Source organism: Botrytis fragariae, assembly GCF_013461495.1.
Source record: "Botrytis fragariae strain BVB16 chromosome Unknown tig00000045, whole genome shotgun sequence".
Classification (NCBI taxonomy): domain Eukaryota; kingdom Fungi; phylum Ascomycota; class Leotiomycetes; order Helotiales; family Sclerotiniaceae; genus Botrytis; species Botrytis fragariae.
In genome coordinates, this window is record NW_023500991.1 from 249470 (window position 1) to 271149 (window position 21680).

The 21680-nt window shown below is 42.3% G+C and overlaps 9 protein-coding genes across 9 annotated transcripts; 7 read left to right on the forward strand and 2 right to left on the reverse strand.

The window, feature by feature from the left end:
* Nucleotides 1–770: 770 nt before the first annotated feature.
* Bfra_003292 (uncharacterized protein) lies at nucleotides 771–1214 on the forward strand (the record flags this gene model as incomplete). The annotated part of the gene is made up of 2 exons (XM_037333702.1): nucleotides 771–830; nucleotides 879–1214. 2 exons carry the CDS (start codon nucleotides 771–773, stop codon nucleotides 1212–1214), a joined length of 396 nt encoding a protein of 131 aa, XP_037193789.1.
* A 424-nt stretch (nucleotides 1215–1638) lies between these two features.
* Bfra_003293 (uncharacterized protein) lies at nucleotides 1639–2075 on the reverse strand (the record flags this gene model as incomplete). The annotated part of the gene is made up of 3 exons (XM_037333703.1): nucleotides 1639–1674; nucleotides 1733–1824; nucleotides 1880–2075. 3 exons carry the CDS (start codon nucleotides 2073–2075, stop codon nucleotides 1639–1641), a joined length of 324 nt encoding a protein of 107 aa, XP_037193790.1.
* A 1492-nt stretch (nucleotides 2076–3567) lies between these two features.
* Bfra_003294 (putative ste23) lies at nucleotides 3568–4253 on the forward strand (the record flags this gene model as incomplete). The annotated part of the gene is made up of 2 exons (XM_037333704.1): nucleotides 3568–3633; nucleotides 3666–4253. 2 exons carry the CDS (start codon nucleotides 3568–3570, stop codon nucleotides 4251–4253), a joined length of 654 nt encoding a protein of 217 aa, XP_037193791.1.
* Nucleotides 4254–4818: 565 nt separating this feature from the next.
* Bfra_003295 (putative kinetochore protein) lies at nucleotides 4819–6454 on the forward strand (the record flags this gene model as incomplete). Its single annotated transcript, XM_037333705.1, has 4 exons — nucleotides 4819–5137; nucleotides 5205–5571; nucleotides 5839–6072; nucleotides 6130–6454. The coding sequence occupies 4 exons, from the start codon at nucleotides 4819–4821 to the stop codon at nucleotides 6452–6454; spliced, it is 1245 nt and encodes a 414-aa protein (XP_037193792.1).
* Nucleotides 6455–7021: 567 nt separating this feature from the next.
* On the forward strand, nucleotides 7022–8004 carry Bfra_003296 (putative short-chain dehydrogenase protein; the record flags this gene model as incomplete). The annotated part of the gene is made up of 3 exons (XM_037333706.1): nucleotides 7022–7042; nucleotides 7098–7297; nucleotides 7362–8004. The coding sequence occupies 3 exons, from the start codon at nucleotides 7022–7024 to the stop codon at nucleotides 8002–8004; spliced, it is 864 nt and encodes a 287-aa protein (XP_037193793.1).
* Nucleotides 8005–12277: 4273 nt separating this feature from the next.
* Bfra_003297 (putative vacuolar protein sorting-associated protein) lies at nucleotides 12278–13237 on the forward strand (the record flags this gene model as incomplete). The annotated part of the gene is made up of 3 exons (XM_037333707.1): nucleotides 12278–12511; nucleotides 12582–12995; nucleotides 13103–13237. 3 exons carry the CDS (start codon nucleotides 12278–12280, stop codon nucleotides 13235–13237), a joined length of 783 nt encoding a protein of 260 aa, XP_037193794.1.
* A 720-nt stretch (nucleotides 13238–13957) lies between these two features.
* Bfra_003298 (putative shugoshin c terminal domain-containing protein) lies at nucleotides 13958–16324 on the reverse strand (the record flags this gene model as incomplete). The annotated part of the gene is made up of 3 exons (XM_037333708.1): nucleotides 13958–15641; nucleotides 15694–16204; nucleotides 16276–16324. 3 exons carry the CDS (start codon nucleotides 16322–16324, stop codon nucleotides 13958–13960), a joined length of 2244 nt encoding a protein of 747 aa, XP_037193795.1.
* Nucleotides 16325–16749: 425 nt separating this feature from the next.
* On the forward strand, nucleotides 16750–17238 carry Bfra_003299 (putative dash complex subunit dad2 protein; the record flags this gene model as incomplete). The annotated part of the gene is made up of 2 exons (XM_037333709.1): nucleotides 16750–17032; nucleotides 17084–17238. 2 exons carry the CDS (start codon nucleotides 16750–16752, stop codon nucleotides 17236–17238), a joined length of 438 nt encoding a protein of 145 aa, XP_037193796.1.
* An 879-nt stretch (nucleotides 17239–18117) lies between these two features.
* Nucleotides 18118–20364, forward strand: Bfra_003300 (putative carboxylesterase family protein; the record flags this gene model as incomplete). The annotated part of the gene is made up of 1 exon (XM_037333710.1): nucleotides 18118–20364. One exon carries the CDS (start codon nucleotides 18118–18120, stop codon nucleotides 20362–20364), a length of 2247 nt encoding a protein of 748 aa, XP_037193797.1.
* Nucleotides 20365–21680: the final 1316 nt, after the last annotated feature.

Consider the following 21680-nt stretch of genomic DNA (forward strand, 5'->3'; position numbering starts at 1 on the left):
TAGGGATTTTGAGAATGTGAAATATAGGTATAACACTAATTCTTATCTCAAGGTTTGTGAAACTGAAATAAGTTCTATTTTCGAAAAGCTTAATCCAAAATATGAATTTATATAGAATAATGTATTTATTTATTGTGTCTATAAGGTATAAGATTAGTTTCAAGAAAAAAAGATCTCTTTATTAAAGGATTGGTTTTCTTATTTCTTTAATTTTAATTTTATAGAGTATATATAGTGGGCCCTAAAAATAAGGGTATATAAGATATTTCCTAATATCGCTATTAATAAAAGCAAATCAGAATATACTTGTCAAAGATTAGAGAGTTGTTTATAAACAGCTTAAAATATATTAAACAAAGAATTATTTAATAATTTAGAAGTTAATATATCTTCTAGAATTGAGGCTTATATTATAGTGAATAACTAATATACTAAATATTAATAGATTGAAAGTTAACAATAGAATAGTTTTTATATATATCAATAATATAAGAATATATTATTTATTTATTCAAATTTGATAATTTTATAATTCTTAATTAATTTAATATTTAATATCAAAAAAGGATAGTACAATATATAACACCATAAAATAAGCGGGGGGGCGGATATAAGTGGCCTAGTACTATATATGACGGCTGTGTTCCTTGTTTTCTTCTAAATAAGGCTGTAGATAGGATCAAGATAAACCTCACACATCAACGTTGCCATACACTGCCGATTCAATCAATCATCAAAATCTGCCTCTAAGACAAGAAACATATTTCAGAATGTCAGACACGCCTATGTGCCACATCTGTAGACAGATCTCTAGACGCTCAGCGCGAGGAGTGAATATCCTTTCGACCCCGTATAGCTCAAGCTAACTCAGCTCGCAGTTCGTCCTCTTGAATCCAGGCAAACTGGAACATTGCTTGCTTTGCAATCGACTCTTCTGTGCAAAACACAAAGCGGTTGAAAACAACACTATTTGCAAGATCAGACATGATAGTTATTATGATAATCACTGGCAATTACATGGTACGGGGACGATTTTTCGAAGCATGACACATCGAAACATAGAGATGGATCCGTCCAACGCTGGGTTTGATCGAATAACGAAAGTGTTGATGGAGAGAGAAGAGGACAAGAAGATAGTAGAGGAAGAGAAAAGGCGAATTGAGGAGGCGGCCAAGAGCGAGGGGACAAGCGAGGAAATTGCAAAGCATGAGTAAACTTGGAAGCAGAGAAAGGCTCTTAGGGCACCACCATCCCAGATGCAGCTTGCAGTTAGGCGGGTTTCGACTTTGGGGGGTAGATGCTTAGCTGGTGGCGACTTCAGTCGATCCATCCGGCGAAATTTGGAAACTTGGCAGAAATCGTTCATATGTCTCCCCTCAACATGTGCATGTTCTGCGAATATAGTTTTATGTATTATCAGCATCTGGATACATGATATCAAAGGGAAAAAGAGGACTTGATAATATGCCAATGTTGAATATGGTATTTAGCTACTTTTCGAAGCGAAAGCATTTCTCTCATCCATCCCCTCATCATTCATGAACCGTTAACTTTTGACACCTTCATAACATATGAAGTCCCTCGTTCATATTCTAGATTCAGACATTCCAAAGATTATGCAAGACGATTTCTCTAGTGTTAAAACGCCTCTTCGCAAACGGATATTCCAAAAATCTATGTCGACTGCATCAGCAAGTAATCATATAAACACATGAAATAAGCTGGCACTCACTCCCACCTTGCAGCAAAGTGCAAGTGCTTCTTGATCCTTGCAGAACTTTTTAAAGTCGTCATCAGTGGTTAACGTTGTATTTCCGGACACATCTGTACGATTCTCAGTTATCCTACGATGCACATCAGTGGCAAGAATAGCGCTTACCAGAGCAATAGATGAGGTTGTAGGTGTTTTTCGTGTTTTGAGCGTCAGGAGGGCAGCAGTATGGCACGTCATACTTTTCGTTGGTGGTGCAAAGGTTTTCATCTCTCTTTTCAACACCAACTGAGACTGGAGATGCCATTGCCACCACAAGGGTAGTTGCAGTGGACATAAGACTGAGAATATATAAGAAATGCATTTTTAGTTGATTGAGATAGGCTTGAAGTAAGTTAGAATGAAGACGATGTGCTAAGGTGTGATGGGTGATAAGATTTGACTGGAAGGAAGAGAATATTTATACCTTTTGTATTCTTTTGCTTCCGTTGAACCATTTTTGTGTAACTATTCGATATAAGGTTATATGCTGGTCCTCCATCGCTCAGCTAGTCTCTTCTCAAGAAAGCTTTCTGAGCGAAAGCTAAGAGTATCATTGGCTCAAGAATTGGATCCAGCATCTTCATGCATGTATCAATTTACAATGGAAGTTATGTGAAATTCACCATCACCGTGCTGAGCTGCCAATAGGCTGAAGTTTTCTTATTGGAGATATCGATGTTAGATCAAGTGATCTAAGTTCGAGCGGTGACATGAAATTAACCATGGGCTCAGAGACATATCTAAGTCATGAACACAGAAGACCTGTAGAAAAAGCGAGATATGCAAATGCTGTCAAAAAGAAATAACAAATCCGGTTAGACTTGGTGGGTCTAATGCATCGATCTACAACAGGGCGTCCCTGCAGCTTCTTAACACTAGATTATGGGCCCCAGAAGTGAAAAGTTCGAGTTGTTGAGTGCGATCTTCAATTGTTCGATCGGTTAGCAGGGTAAGCATGTGGCCGATTCTTACAGCACCGTTCTCTCTGGAACAGATTCGACCTCGATATCCGGTTCTAAATCGTCCAGAGCTAGAGCAGTAACTTTCTGTTTGGAGAGAGCCGTCTGAAATAGCGGTGGAACCTCGAATCTCATAGAACATGGGTGAGAAAATCGGAGGTTTCCTGGTTGGGCAAAATTCCAACGCCATTTCAGATACCCCCTTTTGGAGACAACCTTCATCCTTTGTGTCCCAATCAATTACAGCGATAGTTTTGCAACTTATAGTCTTTCAACAATCAAAACGTATATGTTTAAAGAAAATAATCGAACGTTTCAATCTGAGATGTGCCGTGGCGTATAGCATACAGCTGGGAATGGAATTCGGGGAACTTTAAAATATCCATGTATGAGACAATTATTCCACCGGAATTAAACGTTTTTAGGACAAAATGCCCTGCATTTACAAAGCTTGAAAGACAAGCCAATACCATTTCACCACTCTTGCGAGAGTGATACCAACTGTCTCCATCTTTGACGTCATGTTTGAAGTCCTTCATGATAAAGTTAATCGGTTCGGAATCACTTAGGGCTAAGGGTAATCTAAAATTCTTAAATGATTTGATAAACTCAGTAATCATTTCCAATATATCCAAGCTGCTAGAGAACAAAGAAACTTGAGAGCATGACAGCGCTAAATCAACGACAAAAGCGAAGCTAGGACTTCGCGAGCTTGTATGACATCGACAGGTAAATTTTAATCTGTAGTAGTTTTCAGTGAGCAGAACAGAACAGAGTAGAGCAGAGCAGGACTGGTACAGTATTCCACGAAGATCGCAGAGGCTACCAATCCACCAGAAACACTTCCAGAACTTAATGTCAGACTGCTCATTGACCTCAAGTGAACGTTATGTTCGTACTGATGGCAAATTTGAAGGAGAGGTATGAGAAATGTCCTCTCGAATGCTGTCTAGATCTTATTTGATGTTGACATTCCTCAGAAGCCCTTCGAACGCGAATTCTCCTTTCGAACATCCAAAGGTCAGGCCATCATGCCAGGCTTATGCCGCCTCGATTCGGGGTCCGACATACCACTTGTAGTGTCAAGAAGATGGGTCAAAGAGGCTGGCAAAGAAGCCGAGATATCAACCGATTTTGAATGTCCATCCTCATATAGTCTCAGCGGACATGCGATGGAATTCACTGGCATCATTCGAAACTTTGTTTTTAACCCTAAAGGCTCTTCAACAATATATCGCAGAGATTTCTTGGTGTGTGATCAACTGGATTCTTTTGTGGATTTCACCATTGGTGAAAAGTTCATGCTAGAGGAATGGCAGGTCTTGTTTGGGAACATGAAGAGACGGATTGCCGGGTGGTTCAGTCACAAAAAGGAAACGCCTTTAGAGCAAGAAGAGGCTCAAATCCTGAAAGACAATCAGGAGAAAGAAGCACAAGAAGCTGAACTTCGTCGTCAGGATAAGAAAGATGCTCAGCGCAAGAAAGAAAAAGAAGCCCGTCAGAAATGGTCAGAGGCTAATGAGTCTCCTGTTAGCCAATAAGACGATACTTATAATGGATTAACCCGAGAAACTGAGTCGCAGTAGATCCTCGTTGCCATGACCTATCTCCCTGCTCTACAGCTGACATCTTGTCAGTGGATCAGCGAAAAAAAGGAGTTCCGCGTCTCTCCATTCGCCTGGCAACGAGTTTTTTAGTATCATCGCCGGAGTCTTGGGTATCAATTCTATGCGTTTACATCCTTCATTTTTATATTTTGCTTTTGAGGAATGTTGACAGGATGAGGAATGCGGGAGGAGCTTGCATGATATTCATAGACGATGCATATAGACTACTATTATTCATACCACTTGACGAACACATATCCATGAGGTGATCTTTTGAGATACAATTGTAACTTTTTGGTAAAAACCTGTAAAACTCTGTAAGCTGATGATGCATACGAAGATACTTACGATGTATTAAACCCGTCGTATTTCGTTTTCTTGTGCAATCCAAGTGCCAATTTTGTGTCACATGACCTTGAAATAAAGACGCGACACGCACCTTCAAACTACGCGTCTCACCAGCTTCTCCTTGAGTAATTCAACAACCACAAATTCGAATATGGAGTCCAGCGACCCAACAATAATTGATCTTAAATCTTCATTCCTACGCGCACAAATCTTCGCACTCTCTCAACCTCTTCAACCATCTCAAGAATGGCAAGATTCTATATCGGGAGAAGAGAATACTTTACGACAACGCGCAATTGATGAAGCATTATTCAAGCTCAATACTATCCTGAAACAACATAACAAGATCAGCTACCCTCCGCAGGCACAGCGACATGTTGCTGAACAGATCGATCAATTATACTGGGCTGCAGGGGAGAGAGATGTTAATGTGAATGGAGAGGAGTGGAGTGAAAAGGGCGCTGACTATCGTGAGTTCCATCTATCATATCAATCAGGGCGTGGTAGACTTATGCTAATCAACATCTCCATCGACAGGCTTGTCATCTAACATTGAGAAATTACCAGAGGAGTGGAGCGAAGAAGCAGAAACGAAGGCACCTAAGCAAGCTGCGAAATACAAAGAGCTTCAAAATAAACTGTTGGTACTAAATGAGAAGCGAAAAGCCGCAAAGGAGAAACTTGAACAATGTAAAGCTGCCAAGAAATTACTAGAACCCTTTGATCAAGCGGAGAAGAATATCCAAGAAAACATTGTTACCAAAAACGGGGAAATCGAGAAAGAGTTAGAGAGGATGAGGATGTTGATGTTGAGAGTTGAAAGGGGTATTGTAGGGTTAGAGGGGAAAGATAGGGAGGATCATATGGATGTTGACTTGGAAGAGGATGATAGGGAGAAGCTTAGGTTCTTAGGAATTACATAACATGATTGGCTTTATACGAAAGAGGAGGAGAAATAGACAGTCTTTGTCGGGTGAGTTTGTTGTAAAGAATTCTTCATCTTCCCGTCACTTATTAGCAATCCAGACAACAAAGCCGTCAAACATGATCGACCCGGCACTTCGCTTTGATAAGATTGAGTGTACATTGAACACACTTCAGCTTCGCCCAGTACACTCAATCTTGTTTCATCATCCCAAAATTTACACAAAATGAGTTTGTATCATGTCAGCCTTCCATATACCAACTTGAAAGCATCGGAAGAGTTCTACGCAGCTGTATTAGAGCCTTTGGGCTATAAAATGTACCTTCAAACTCGTAATAAGACTTTCTTTAGACCAAGCTGGCTGTTTCACCCTGAACTTTCCTTGAGACGTGATAGATCCTGTGGGCCAATTGGAGGTACTCGTATCATCATCCATGCATCATCCAGATCACAAGTCGACAAATTTTATGTTCTCGGTCTGTACGTGTTTCCATCATTTTTCAATAATCACTAATAACACGCTGACCCCATCTGCAGAGCCAAATCTAACAACATCCAAAGCGGAGAGATCAACGATTATTCACATGCCTATACAGCTTATATCGTCGACTTTGACGGCAATGTTATTGAAGCAATTTACCTAAAATCATGGGTGCCCAAGGCCATCGTCCCATTTCCATTGACCCCGGCAGCAATTTGTGGCGCGCTTTATCTGGCAGTTGCTTCTTCTATCTTCAGAGTACTTGGAGGGTGGTACTATTTTATCTTCAACGCAATAGGGATGTTGACGATTGCAGATCTTGTTTATGTCCAGCTTGACTCGGAGAGGTCAACACAGAGATTGAAGATTCTGGACTGCTGAACCTTGAGAAACGAGACAAGGCGTTGAGGGCCAGGCTAGCATCTAGAGATGTGGATTAAACTTTAGGATAGACGTACAGAGATTCGGAGATTTTGGTTGATTTAACTGCAACTAACATCAAGCGGTTCAGTGCACTTCCATGTCTATCTGTGCGTGGCTGACAGAGTGTATGATTTTCTTACAGTCACAATATTTCTCAACCATCTAGTAGAGCTTCAGTTCAAGTACCGAATCTACGTCGGCCTCTACATTCCCCATTGAAGTCTGAAAATAGTATGTTGGCTAATCTTGGCACTCAGATATCGCGGCATCCAATATTTGATTTGCGCACGCTAGAGACGTCATCGACGAGAAATACCCATCTAGTATCACACTACTGCTAGTTTCCCCATCGTATCCCATGGTATATGATATTGACATAAGTAATTCATGATATCATGCATTTGTACTGAACCAATTTGTCAACAACATAGCTCATTCATCGAAGCTTTTTTATTGGGAGTATGAAACCAATCTTAACAAAATTTCATCAGAATTAATTCATTATACTCAATCGCAAAAATTAAAATGCCATTTTCCTACAAAACTGTAAGCTCCCTTGACCATCCATCGTTAAGTCGTCTTTGCTAAAATAAAACACCAGGTGCTGGTGGTTGGCGCCACCTCAGGTATTGGGCTTGCCCTCACTGAGAAAATGCTTTCCGAAGGCGTTACCAAAATCATAGCCTTGGGCCGTCGTCAAGATAAACTGGATGACTTACAGAAAAAGCATGGAGATTCGAAAGTTTCAACTGTGGCCTTTGATATTACGAATCTCGAGGGCATTCCCAAGATGGTTGAAGGGTATGTTGTCCATATATTTTAAATAATTGCCACTCAACAAATACTGATGGATCGAACTTCACAGCGTCCTCAAATCACATCCCTCCCTCGACTGCGCATTCCTCAATAGTGGAATACAACGATCTCTCGATTTCACACAACCCTCATCCATAGATCTTGATTCAATTTCTACAGAATTCACGACTAATTATCTCTCCTACGTTCATCTTACTAAAGCACTTCTTCTACATCTACAGAATAGAGTCAAGGGTGGCGAGAATGCCGGATTGATATTCACGACTAGTGGATTGGCTTTGGTACCAATTATGCGATGTGGAAATTATTGTGCAAGCAAAGCTGCTATGCATCAATTAATTCTCGTTATGCGTGAACAGTTGAGAGATTTGGGTCAGAGCGAAGGTGAGAATACTGCGGAGGAAAAGACTTCGGGGGAGAATAAAAAGAGTAAGGGTGTACAGGTTATTGAAATCTATCCGCCTGCTGTTCAGACGGAGCTTCATGATGAAAAACATCAGCCGGATATTAAAGATGGCAGGAATATGGGAATGCCGTTGGATGATTTTACGGAGGAAGCGTGGAGAGGATTGGAGAGGGGCGATGAAGATATTCCTGTGGGGATGACGTGGAAGGGATTCGGGTATGAGGAGGTGGAGATGAGAAGGAAGAAATTGTTCGGCGAGATGATGGAGAAGATGAAAGGGAATTAAGGTCGTGTCAAAGTTCCAAGAGGGCCTGAAGATGAGTTCTCGGGACAGGAATGGGTGAACTGTATATTGAATATCGTGAATGGTTCAAGTAGGAAAGCCATCTGCTTGCACTATATAAAGCTGTAATCGCTTCCGAAAAGTAGCTATACTCAAGCTCGACATGATAAATGCATCATACAGCTGGCAATCAAGTCGTCTATCAGGTGATTTACTCCCCTTTGGTGTTCATGTTCCTCGTTTCTTGGTACCCAAAATAATACAGATACCCGTCATCTCCCCAAGCGAGAGGTGCTCTTATTCATGTTCTTCCATATGCAATCGATATATTCACTTGCACAAACGCTAGAAAGTCTTTCCTGTCTGACCATCTAAACACCGTGATTTCTTCGGACTATCACCTCTATTGCAAAAAAATGGCAGAAGACTGACTACCTGCCAGGTTGGTAATCCGTTGGCCTGTCGTACAAAATCTAGCATCGTTTTTTCACACCGCAAGTTGGGCACATCGTTGTGTGAGTTTGTTGTGAATCGAAGTTCTTATTCTTACAAGTGACGATTGAAGTTTTCGACAGTGATAAAGATCAGGTATGTCGAGTGCATTTGAATGACAATGTCCAGTGGCAGCGTCTAGATTACTACAATGTAAAGAAATGGGATATATATGCCACTCCCAGTCTTTGAGACCTACTGAACAAATCCTGAGTGATTGACTCTACTCCTCCGATACTCTGATCGGGGCTTTGCGCACTTTCGAATCCTCCAAGAGGGGGTTTAAACCGGATCGGCATGGATAAAAAATACGGTTGAACGGCACCTTTTATATTTATCTACGAAATATCCGAATGGAATGTGACCATCATCTATCATACTGATATCAAACTTATACTTAAGACCTATCCCTAAACCTGGGTAGTGAATTCTTTTCCAGCCAGCCTCAAAATATTCAGTCTTCCTGTATTTAATTAAACACAGCAAATGGGTTCGTACACATCAAACTTTATTTGGCACTCAAGATTTCATACCTTAGGGACTTTTGCTCGGAGCTGGTTCGTAACTGAATGGTGTGATTCAATTTCTTGCCGTATGATTACATGATAAAGATACAGGGTCATCTACGTGCCTCGCAAATTTCGAGGAAATTCACTGTTGTTACCATTAAAGGTTTGTTTAATGTTTCACTAATAGTAGAAACTGGAAAGAATACCGACAACATTGAACACTATTCATGTTCTGGTCGTTCCATTATTTGCCCGCAAGGTCGAGAGTCCCCTAACATTATAGTTATATAGATCTTTCCGGATATTCGACTTGGAAACTACTTGGGAATGAGATATTTTCCTCAAGGCTGATCTTTTCTCCTGCGAACCTTGTTTGATGTTTAAAAATCTGCGTTATTGATACTATTTATACCTCCAACCATCAAAGTCAAACCTCCAGAATTCACCCATCTCAATCTAAGATTCACATCCCATCGGCAGTCCTAATGGTGAATATCCCCTACACAATCTTTTAGGCTACTAACAAAGAATATCTCGCTCTTACTTGAAAGTCTTGCGAAGCTTCCATTGAGGCTCTGGCGCTCCGAGTATTTCTCTAGATTGTGAGGCGATGAAACAACAAAGCGTTTGTGACTTTACGTGGTAGAAATAGCTTACAATTCACCAAGATATCATCGTATTGACATTAAGAGGATGCAAAAGTGAGTCTCAAGAACAATTCACCCACCATCCACTCACGCCTTACTTCCCAACCTCATCGTCGCCTAAAGTCTTGCCCCACAAAAACTCAACCCAAATATCTCACAACCAAGCATTTCAAAGATTATATCTTCAGCATAAAAAGTAAACAAGAAAGTACGAAATAGCAAAACTTCAACACGTCTTGCGACGCTGTAAATCCCAATCAACTTCGTACTATAGAATGACTGTACCAAGCTGTCCCCTATTTGGCCCGATTGAGAGGGCCCCGATTACTATGGCATGGGTGGAGGCGTTACGTAGACCACTGTACCACGGGGATATGTTTGGTGAGGTATGTGAAGACTTTGGGGGATATATTGGAGGGGCCGTCTGATGAGATGAGGAATTGGAAACAGGTAATGGGGATTGGTATAAAGGATATGTGACGCATTTTGAGAACTCTGAAATATAACAAGATATTTCATATCTTTATTTCTGTTTACTGAGAACAACTTCAGCAAGCACGATTAAAGCTCTTATTGAATTCTTCTTGGTTGTTGTTGTATCGTGTATGTCGCAAACCATCTGGCGGTCATGGGCAGCAGAATTTTCCCGACAGTATGTACAGGATGCGACCGCCATTCAATGCTTATGAAGTCTTGATGCTATCACTTATGGTAACATTGGCATATATATCTCAACTACAACAAAGTGAATAGGAAGCAAATGCACTGGGACATCCTTTCCGGCCACGCAGAAAACAAACCTGCTCTCCGGAAAATGCTTTGCGACAAGCTAGCCTGTGTTCATTGGATCACCAACCTAACATATGTATGATCGGGCAGCTGAAGCAATTTGCGCTTTAAATATGCATGTGAATTGTTCATGGAGTAATTGAGTTTTACCTTGGGTCTAGGTCAGACTTAAACACAGAGTCTACTGCCGGCTTTGTAAGAAAGAGCAAAATTCATGTTCAACTGACCGCATAGGATACGAAAGAAATTACTTTAATAGATCGGGACCTTTGAATGTTGCTTCCACAAAGCCATTTTATGTGCTACATACAAGTGTCAGGATCGTGCCGATTCGGTATTCGTGGTTGAACGATTTCGATAGTGGGAGATGTCTCTAGACTTACTCCGAGATATGAGATCGCTGCCGAATGGTATGAAGCCCCGCTTGGGGAGTGAATACAAATACTCAAAAAAAAAACCTGGTTCAATGGTCATGGTGAAACTGATGTTTAAGTACAGGACCGTAAAGCTACTTGACTAAACTCTGTCAGCGGATGGCTTTTTTGGATGTTGCATAGACTTTAAGTTCGCTCCATGCAGGGTACGAAGAGCCTTGAAACTCATACTTTTAGTATCATTGAATTGAGTTGGATACGAAAGTACTCATACTACGAGTGCACTAGCTTCAGAACATGGAAGCGGTGGTTGTTTGCTCTCAGTCCACGCTACTGTAGCATGAGACGAAGCGATATGTGGAAAGGGGTGATTTTGTGATAGTAAAACCATTGCGAATCTGGAAAGAAATTTTAGGCAATCACATAGCTGGTGTAGATTGTGAATCACAAATTACTTAATGGCGCAGATTCACCCTTACATGTTGAAAAGCTTAGCCTTAGGACTTAAGTTCCATCATTCCGAGTACCAAGGTATCACTATTATTCTCGATCGCTGGAGCATAGATAATAAAATATGAAAGTAAAGTAGAGTCAAGTCAATAGCGAGAAATATCTAAAGTAGAAACCAGGAGATGACCCCTTGAGATTTGGAGCATTAGCGCCCACAGAAGATAATGTGTACGGATAGGACAAGAAATGGACCGCTCAAATAATACTGACTTATTGAATTTATATGGACGTTCTTCCTGGCGCCGTATCAGTTGGGCTTATTAATGGCGATAATATTCATCGGATGAATGGCGGGAAGGTGGTGAGGGAGGTATAAGCGTCAAGAGGGGGGTGTTTTCGAAAACAGGGGGTTCATATGACATCATTGTCGTCTAGTCTAGGGAGGGGTAGCTAGAAACGAGGAAGATTGGCTAAAAGGCTTGGAAAAAAGCGTTTTTATCTAAACTCCTGAATCACAGATCAAAATTTGGATATGTAATGTGAATATGTTGACAGTTCATCTGAGAACCCTTTATCCCCTCTATCTAACTTTAGAAAGAAGTTTCTTCTGTGTTAGACACTTGAGAACAACAGATGAATCCTTTCAATAAACTGGGAGCAAGATCTATATTCATATAGAGATATGCTTTATATAAAAGTTATCATTCAATCATCTTTGACAGAAACTACTCATTGTTCATTAATGTCTCGAACTTTTGAGATCACTGAGCTGATGTTTGAGAAACCTATTCTCACTTTGACATTTTTCCCACTTGGAACATCAAAAGTGCATTTCAAACTTCAGATGAGAACATGTCCAGTGGATACCAATCAATATTAAACTTTGTCATGTCTCCATCATATCTTCATTTACCCCTCTCCTTCTAACAAAGTTCTTCCATCTCTTTTCTCCCCCAACAACTCGTGATCTGGAACAACATTCCCCCGACGCTCGGATCACCCAAATCAATAAACCATGTCTCCAACTCCATCAATCAAGAGCTTACAGCTTGCTCCCCAGCCCACCAAACACGATCCCTTTGTACCACCCAATTCCGAGTTACTTACTGGCGCCGTCGAATATCCCACTCGAAAATCAAGCCTTGCCAATCTACCTCCCGATAAGAAACCTACCACCATGACTTCCAGACTCGTCCTCGTAATTGGCGATTTGCATATCCCAGACCGAGCTATTGATGTTCCTCAGAAGGTATGATTCCTTTTGCGCCTCCTGCGCCTTTAATTCTAATGCTCTCGATTGCTGATCTATTGAACTACAGTTCAAGAAGCTTCTCACCCCGGGAAAAATTGGCCAAACTCTCTGTCTCGGAAACCTTACCGATCGTCAAACCTACGACTATCTCCGCTCAATAACCCCCGATCTAAAGATCGTTCGCGGCCGCTACGATACCGACGCTACCTCACTTCCACTCTCCCAAGTCGTCACACATGGCTCTCTTCGCATTGGCTTCGTTGAAGGCTTTACCATTGTTGCGCCTAACGAGGTTGATTTATTGACTGCCGAAGCCAATAAGTTGGACGTTGATGTATTGTGCTGGGGAGGAACTCATAAGTTTGATGCCTTCGAACTTGACAACAAGTTCTTCATCAATCCCGGAAGTGCGACTGGTGCGATGACTACGGGATGGATGGAGCCGGGTGAGGAGATTGTTCCTAGTTTTTGTTTGATGGATGTAAGTTCTTCTCTATTCTTGCGCACTTTGCTTGAGCTACAATTTACTCCTCCGTTACTCCTCCTCTTCCTTCAAACCCCCCCAGCTAACTCTCCCCCCTCCCCTAGGTCCAAGGTCTCGGTCTCACCCTTTACGTCTACCAACTGCGCACCAGCGAAAAAGGTGAAGAATCCGTCTCCGTCGAGAAGATCTCCTACACCAAGGTTCTCCCTCCCACCACCGCCGCCTCCAGTTCCACATAATGATACCCTATTTCTCCACCACATTTCCATTTAAAGAAGTGCTTTCCCTTCTGCTTTCCCCTGCGGTCGCCAGTTACAAAAAAGTCCTTTGGCATTTACGGTGTTTGGGGATCTTAATCTTTTGCGGGATGGGGGTACAATTGATATGATATGACATGATATGATGGCACAACGATAGACTATGACTGCTGGAGAGAGAAATACATGCACATAATACCAGAGAGCTAGACTCTTTCCCTCCTATTTCAAGAAAAGTCTTGCCATATTCATCTACAGAGGTGAACGAATGGACGCCTACTGGACACCAGATAAATAGGATTGCGTACGATACCACCTAATGATACATAACATACAATAAAAATCACATTTGTAGCGCAAGCTACGCATTTGCGATTCATTGCAATGCAGAAATTGAGAATGGGAGAACAATATTCGTGATTTGACGATAAAAGAGAGATTTCATTGATATCATATTCCGCTTCATAAAAGTGAAAGAATCGAAAAAACTAGAAAACTAAAATTACTTCTGCGCCATTCATCAGGACCAAAGAAGATATGCGTATGAAACCGCTGTAAGCTCATTAATCGTCCAATCCAATCCCATTACTCCTGATTTTCATCCAATCTATCATAATCGATTTGATCCAATTCAATCGAACTCAACGCAGAAGAAATTAAGAATATTTTATAACCCAAACTCGACTTATAAGACGCCACCCATCATAACATCATACTTCTCCTCCTCGAACTTATCCTATCACTCCTATTCGCGTTCGCTGCGGCAGCTCCAGCCATACTCGTACTACTGACACTTTTCCTCAAGGATTTATCCGAGGAATCCGTGGTATCTCTTTCCGATTCGTGACCTTGAGCCGATGCGCTTCTAGCTATGGTTGAAGAGGGTAAAGCCGATTGTCTTCTTCTTGAACCTGATTGTGATGGTCCTGTTGATGCAGAGAATTTTCTCGCTGGTTCAAAGTCCTGATCTCCTACCGGAATAGCGGAAGCTCTTCTAGAAAAACGTGACGATGCTCTATCACTTTTCTCTTCTTTTATGACTTTCGGTTCTTCAGAATCGCGTTTGGGGGAACCTTGAAATTCATATATATCCATATCTTCAAGGGCTGCTTTTATATCGTCGCCTTTAGTCGATTGTTCCTTGGATTTCGCTTTTATTTTCCTCGACTCTGCTAACAGCTCCGCGACTGACTTAGATCCCGATGCTGAAGATCCCGACTCTGTGAGATATAAAATTGACTCGCGACGTCTTCTGTGATCTGTAATGCTGCTTGGTAACATATCAGGAAGGGGTGCAGAAGCTTTGCTATTTAGCGGACTGTGATCTGCGTTTGATGCGGTTGATAGTTGTTTCCAGGCATCTTCAGATTCGGGTTCTGCTTTGATTTTGCTTATTGTCGCCGGACCAGCTTCCTCATCCACTCTGATGGCACGAACTTTTCCATCGGCTGTGACGGCGTTCACAAATTCCTTTCCGGGTCGGCGCATTTTATCTCGAAGATTAGGTTCCGCATAACTTATCGAGTTCCGAGCTCGTCGACTTGGTCGTTGGCCTTCAGCAGATTCCCTCATCTCTGAAGGCGGTGGGGTATCCCGAGATTCGACTCGAATGTTAGTTGACGGATGCGATGAAAGAGGCGAAAAGATATCGACAGGTGCAGGCGTCTCTGGTTCCGCCTGCATATTGAAGACCTGCAGTGGAGGTTGCATGGTTTGTCGAATAGGTTCGATATTCTCCATCTTCTTCTCCTCTCTTGGCATCTCCTTCGATAGGCTTTCCTTGAACAAATTCAACTTGCCTGGCTTGATCCCATCATGATTGGAATTCCTGCTGCTGGCTCCTTTCTTAGGGGAATTATTCACACTTTTGGCTGCCAGAACCTTTCTGGTACTGGGAGCTAAAGCCGGCTTATCTTTCGACAATCCTTTGGAGCTCATAACATCCTTCAATGACTTTGTATTCTCCTTGGCTGATGAGACTGCCAATTTTGTTTTCGCTCGTTCCTCGGTAGATAAACGTGTGAATTGGAAATCGTCAATATCGTTAGCGTTTGTCGACTCCAGTTCCTCGTCTTCTCTTGCACTAAGCTTCCTCTTTGCACCTGATTTAAGTGTTCCCGTACTCTCTCGTTTTGCCGGAAGTTCCAATCGGCTGTTCCTCCTAATATCAGAAGCCACCATACTATCCTTGCGCTTCTTCCTCTGCTCAAGATTCGTTGATATTATTGAATCCAGCTCATCTTCCCTTTCATGAGCTAACTTTCCTGCCAAATCAATCTTTACAGGATCTTCGTCGACAAATTGTGATACTGGTGGCGGCCCAATGTCAGGTGAATCTTCGTTCTCTGCTTCCACTTCAGCTAACATATTTTCGATTTCCTGATGTCTATGAATTGTTAGCGTGCAAACTCCACTACATCAAATATTGCGCAACATACTCTAAAGTTTTCCTAGGATAATATTTGTTTTCCAAAATGGGGGGTAATTTGCCATCCGGGCTACCGATGTCTTCACTCGATGAAGCCGTCGTTTTCCTTGGTGGCATTTTGCGCTCCGGGCTTGTACCATCCTCGTTCAATGGGTCCAAATTATCCCACTTGTTCTCCTTGGGGCTACGAGGAGGATTCGAACCCGCTCTCAACCCACCAAATTGCCTTGGAACATGTGGTGATCTCTTTCTTTGTGGAGATTCTTCTCCCAAGCCACTTATCAGAGCTCCGATCTCTTGCAATCTCTCTTCGAGTTGCGATTTGACCACATTGACTCTATCTGCAGCCCTTCGAGCCTTTCCGTTATCGATCTCACTTCGAAGGCGTAAATTCTCCTCCCGGAGTTCTAGGTTTTCAGCAAGAAGTTTCGAGGTTTCATTTTCAAGGCTTCGGATTCGAACAGCTTGGGAGGAATTGACGGATGCAATATCGCGATTCTGACGTTTGTACTTGCGCTTGACTATGATTGCATCAGAAAGCCGCCTCTCCATTTTTTGCCAATTGTCAGGAAATCGTTGTTTGAGAACTTACGAGATTCAATACTCTCCAACGAAGCTGCAGGCTCATTTAAGCGGGCCATGTGAGCTGGCAATGCATGCGGAATGAAATATGATTAGTAGTACAGTATGAGAGAAAGACGTGAGAAATTTGAGGATTATTTTTGATAATTCTTGGAAGCTGCGACGAGGGATTTGTCGAAATAACGGTGGTTTCTAGTGATTCTTAGAGTGTTTGTGTACAGTGAAAAATTAGGGTGAATTGATTTGTTTACATCGAACTTGAATTGGTTAGATTGGGAGCATTGACTCTGCTATCATAAAAGTGGGTTTATTTATCAAATTTGATTGGTTGAAAAAAAGGATCGCTATCAGTCCCGCCTTGAGTTGTCCACGGATGGAGAATCAATTCATATCCAGTTCAATTATAAAGCGTTCTAGGTCTCCATCCCTTTGCATTGGAGATCCAATATTACAACACTCGGGCTGTAAAGCAAAGATCACAATAATGTCATACTCATCTCGACCCCTCGGTTCGCATCTGCGACAGCAGTCTATGGGTGGTAGTTTAGGTTCATCTTCTGGTCAATCCCCCGTCTTACAGGCGCGCATCAATGAGAAAAGGGCAGAGTTAGAAAATCTAAAGCAACTGCGAGATTTGAGTGCAGGATTGGCTGGACAGATGCAAATGTTGGAAGAGAAGCTTTCGACTCTTTCAGATGGAACAGAAGCCGTCGCAACAGTATTGGGCAACTGGCACAATGTTCTGCAAGCTATTAGCATGGCATCCAGTGAGATCTGATGTACTCTTCTGTTTGTCGCGATCTTCTAACAATTACCAGTGAAGATACCAAAACCCAAAGAATCAAACGATGGGGAAGAAGAATTGGAAAAGAGAACGGGACCTGAAATACCATTACCTCAAACTCTAGTCCGAATACCCACAGAGCACGCGCCAATGCTACAACCATCCAAAAATGAAGAGTCGAATGAATGAAGAGTACACGCCAAGTCGCTGGGAGACTAGAAGAGAATATACATGCATTCATGACGAGTTTGGTGCATTAAACGGCGCAACAGGCAGATATGGGGTTGTGAGTTTTGATACCAAAATCGGTCTGGTGATGGATCGTGTCCATGTAGGAATGGCTGGTAAAAAGCAGCTGGGCTCTTGATGATGACATGATTGACGACATATTAGCAGAGATTGATCGAATAAGAAAAATGTCGGAAAAGTCATGCAATCTAAACAAATACATGGTGTTGTGGCCTGCATAATTAGGTAAGATGTGAAACCCAATGACGGAAAGGTTGTCGGAAAAGAAGGTTGCATTACATCACAATGAGTAGGAGTGGAATACTTCATCGAAGGAAACAAACTCATCGCCGAAAGCCTTTTGCGTATTGACGGACAATGAATGAATATGTCAAGAGCGATTCACCATTTTCATCCCAAAAAGAGCTTTGATCAATCATCGCTCACGATTTCACAGTCGAGCCTTTCTTTTTCAGATACCGGTTGCTATAGTGATGATGTAAGCTCAAACAAATGAGGGGAAGGAAGGAAGCTACACTTTCGTAGCGAGCTGCTCAAACGAATATCCTCATGATCAATTGAATTTCAATGACTTGACAATTCACATAATTGATAAGAAAAAGCTCTGATTTTTGGAAAAGAAGATTCATCAAACTTGGTACTACATTTCTATTGACTTTACGAATACGGAATACGATTGTCACTCAAAAATAGAACGCAATTTCCACCCACCCTTGCAAATCGATTGCTTCTCAATACTCGAATCACATCTAATTTCCGAAACACTATTCGACGAAAGATCTACTGTTTCTAGACCATTTATGACTTTTGACAGTCAAGATGTCTCGAGTAACAAGATCAACCACGATCAATATTGTGGAAGATAATACAGCATCCATTGCTGCCCAAATCCCTCTTCCATTGACACCTGCTTCAAAAGTATTGGCTGCTTCAACTGTACACGAATTGAATAGCATGGCAGCTCATGATAGCTCAGAAACGGATCTCGCACAACATATGAAAAATCTCAAAGCTGCATATCGAAGTGCTCTCGGTATCACAAAAAAAGGCAAAAAGCACAACAAGAATAAGAACAAGGGAAAGCAAGACCTTTCGACAGAGCTAGAGCATACTAAGATTACTCTTCATGAAATCGAGCACATCGAGGGTATTACTGTTAATCCAACGTCTGTTCAAGCTACTCCAAACACAGAAACTGTCCCAAGAATTGCTGCAGGCCCACCTGGTGCTCGCTCTACAACTCTTGTCTCCAATTTTGAGCTTTCAAGGACTCAAATTGGTCAGCCAAAATCCGTTCAACCACCTTACATCATGGGACAGCCTATTGTACCTCACCTTCCACAGTTGGGACGAACCACTCGAGGTCAAATTGCAAGACAACAAGCAGGTCAGTACGATAAAGGTGTTTCATTTATTAGAGCGGCCGATACTGGAGATGTCTTCTGGAAACCACCTCAACCCTCCAGTTGTGGTTCATCTCTTTTCGCTGGTCCCCACTTTCCTATGCAGACGGGACCTTTCATTCCATTGAGACGTGAGCATAACACTAATCCCTCGGACTCTTTAGCAAGGAAGAATAATGACAACATAGAGACAAAGGATGTCGAGTCTTCGACATCAGAAAAACTTCGATCCACCCCAAAGAAGAGTGATCCTCCAGCTGCTTCTGACACCTTGCTCTTCACAAAGCAAATCACAACACTCGAGGAGATTGAAAGAGCTTACAAGGCTTCAGAGGTAACATCTCCTGTTCGCCAACGCTCATCTTCCGCCGAAATAGAAGAGGATTCATTCATCGATATAATCATAAGTCGATCACCAGCAAAACCTGTGTCTCGCATCGAAGACTCTTTGGAAGAGCTTGACAATTTGGAAGATGCCATAGATGCGCTCGATGAAGCTACTACCGTTGAAAAATTTGTTGCTGCCTCACCCAAGACGGTCAATATCTCAACTGAAGCTTCCTCTGACAGCAATTCGAGAAGATCACCCCAACGAGGACTTGTTGAGGAGCTTCCCGCTGCTGGACTACGTGTACGCGCACATGATAGTCTAGCTCAAGCAACTTCACAAAGACCCAAATCTACCTACGCAACAATGCGTATCAAACGTACCACAGCCACGGAACCAAGCCTCAAAAAGGCTAAATCTATGTCCTTTGAAAATATAAGACCTGTGGCTAGTCCGGAAAAGCCAACAATGACATCTCCAAGTAAAGTTCCACGACCAACTAGTCTCCTTCCTCCAAAATCACCAACCAAATCTACAAAGCCATCCACCAAGCCAGTGTTCGAGCTTCCTGGTGACGCTGTCGCTAAGCGATTAAAGGAACAGAGAGAAGCTCGTATTGCGCAACGAGAATCATCCGAAATGACAGTCGTTAGAACTACAGCTACACCAGGAAGAATCAAATCCACGAAGCCCCCCACCAAATCTTCTCAATTTGAACTCCCCGGCGAAGCATACTCAAGACGTAAGCGAGAAGCACTTGAGGCAAAACTCAAAGCCCAAGAAGAAGAAGATCGCAAAAGAAGGGAATTCAAAGCCAGACCCATAGGTAAAACTGTTGCTTCCCGTACTCTTCCTCGCGATACAGCTGCTAGTCGCGCGCGCCAAAGTAAAACGGGAACAACTGGTGATAGTATTGATAGTGGTGGTCTCACAATCGGCAAACGTGGGAGCTTAGTTGGAGCTCCTCGTCCTTCAATTCTTGACATGCAAAGAGTAAATGTTGTTAGCTCATCACCTCGTACTAAGGCTCCTCCTGCTCCTTTGAATCGCAAAGCGTCACAACGTCCACATAATCCGAGAATGGCAATGCAGAGAACGGTGTCAGATTCGGATCATGAATTACAGAGACAGAGAGCCAAGGAACTTTATAATAAAGATGTGATGTATACAGCAGACATTGAAAGAGAGAAAAAGGAACGGGAGACGGCAGCTATCAGGGCAAGGGAAGATGCGGCAGAGAAGGGAAGGGCAGCTAGTAGGGAGTGGGCGGAAAGACAGAAGGCCAAAGCAATGGGTGACGCGCTTACTAGTCCAAAGTCTTCTACTTTCTTTTGAGTGAAGGCTGATCAAATTGTTTGTGGTGTTTTCGGCGTTTTAAGTTGGCTCTGAACTGTCTGGAACTAGTGCGTTCGGCTTATGGTGCTTACATGGATATATGAGCCTACGCGTTAGGCAGTCGTATACGTTATTGTGAATCTCTTCGTGTCAGATTTGGCTTTTGAAGTCTGATATTATACGTTCTTTTCAGCTTAACATCTTAGGGGGGATTGTATCGTTCGGAATGAGTGGACAGCACGCTTCTGGATTTTGTTTTTAGTCAAGGAGTTCAAAAATGTATGGTTATGCTCACGGTATGATGTACAGCACATACAAATATTCCCGGGGAATAGGGGGTGTCCTGATATATGGTTTCGAAGGGAAGGGGGAGGTGCGCGGAGTTTGATTTGGCGGATGGGTGGGAATGTGGTGGACTTGGTTGAGTATTATACCTTGGGAGAGGATTAATTGGGAGTTTGTATATGTTATTGGAACGCATTGGTCTGTACAGGAGTATCTCGAGATTGTAATTTTCAGCTCGAAAAGCAAGGATGGAGATGTATGCGAGATGAATCAGTTGCTCGTCTTTGTTGGGGTGGAGCTGGGGACTACATGATCATGGGTAGGCGGTCCAGTGTATTTAGTATTGATAAGTAATTGTATAAATTTTTAAAATGAGGTATAATTGTTATTCTCCAGTTTTTACATTTCATATGGAAGTCAAGTGTGTGTGTGGATCTGTACAGGAGAGTATAAGTTGTCATGGAGAGATCATGTTACTCATCATTGATAAGTTACCTAGTTGAACGCTTGCACTATTCAGATGAATTGGCTTTGCAAGTTCGGAAATATTATCAACGCAAATTTCTATTCCCCTTGTCTTACAACCGTCCAAAAGACTTCAGTAAAAGTCAGTAAATTATTATTGCAAGACTATTGTCAATGCCAGGTACATATATATCCTCCCATCAAGTTTTCCACACATCTAATCCCAATCTCGAGTCAAGCTCAGTAGACCATCAAACAACCAGCTAATTTTAATCTCTCCAACATTTACTCGTATCCGCGTTTCGTGTTGTGAATGAGCCCTGGCTGGGTGTTTGGTGTACGTGTACGGATCTATTGAGAGGTTAGGATGGGTTTCAAGGAAGGGGTTTTGGTTCCCTGGAGGGGTTGAAAATTCGTGGGAAGTGTGCACTGTGAAGGAGGATGAATGTATTTATGTTCCTGCGTTTTCATTTTTCTTGGGGGTGGAGAGAAGGGGATCTTGTGCGGGTTTGGAAGTTGGAGAGGATCTTATGGATGGGTGTTTGGATGGGTGGTTTTGTGGTTTT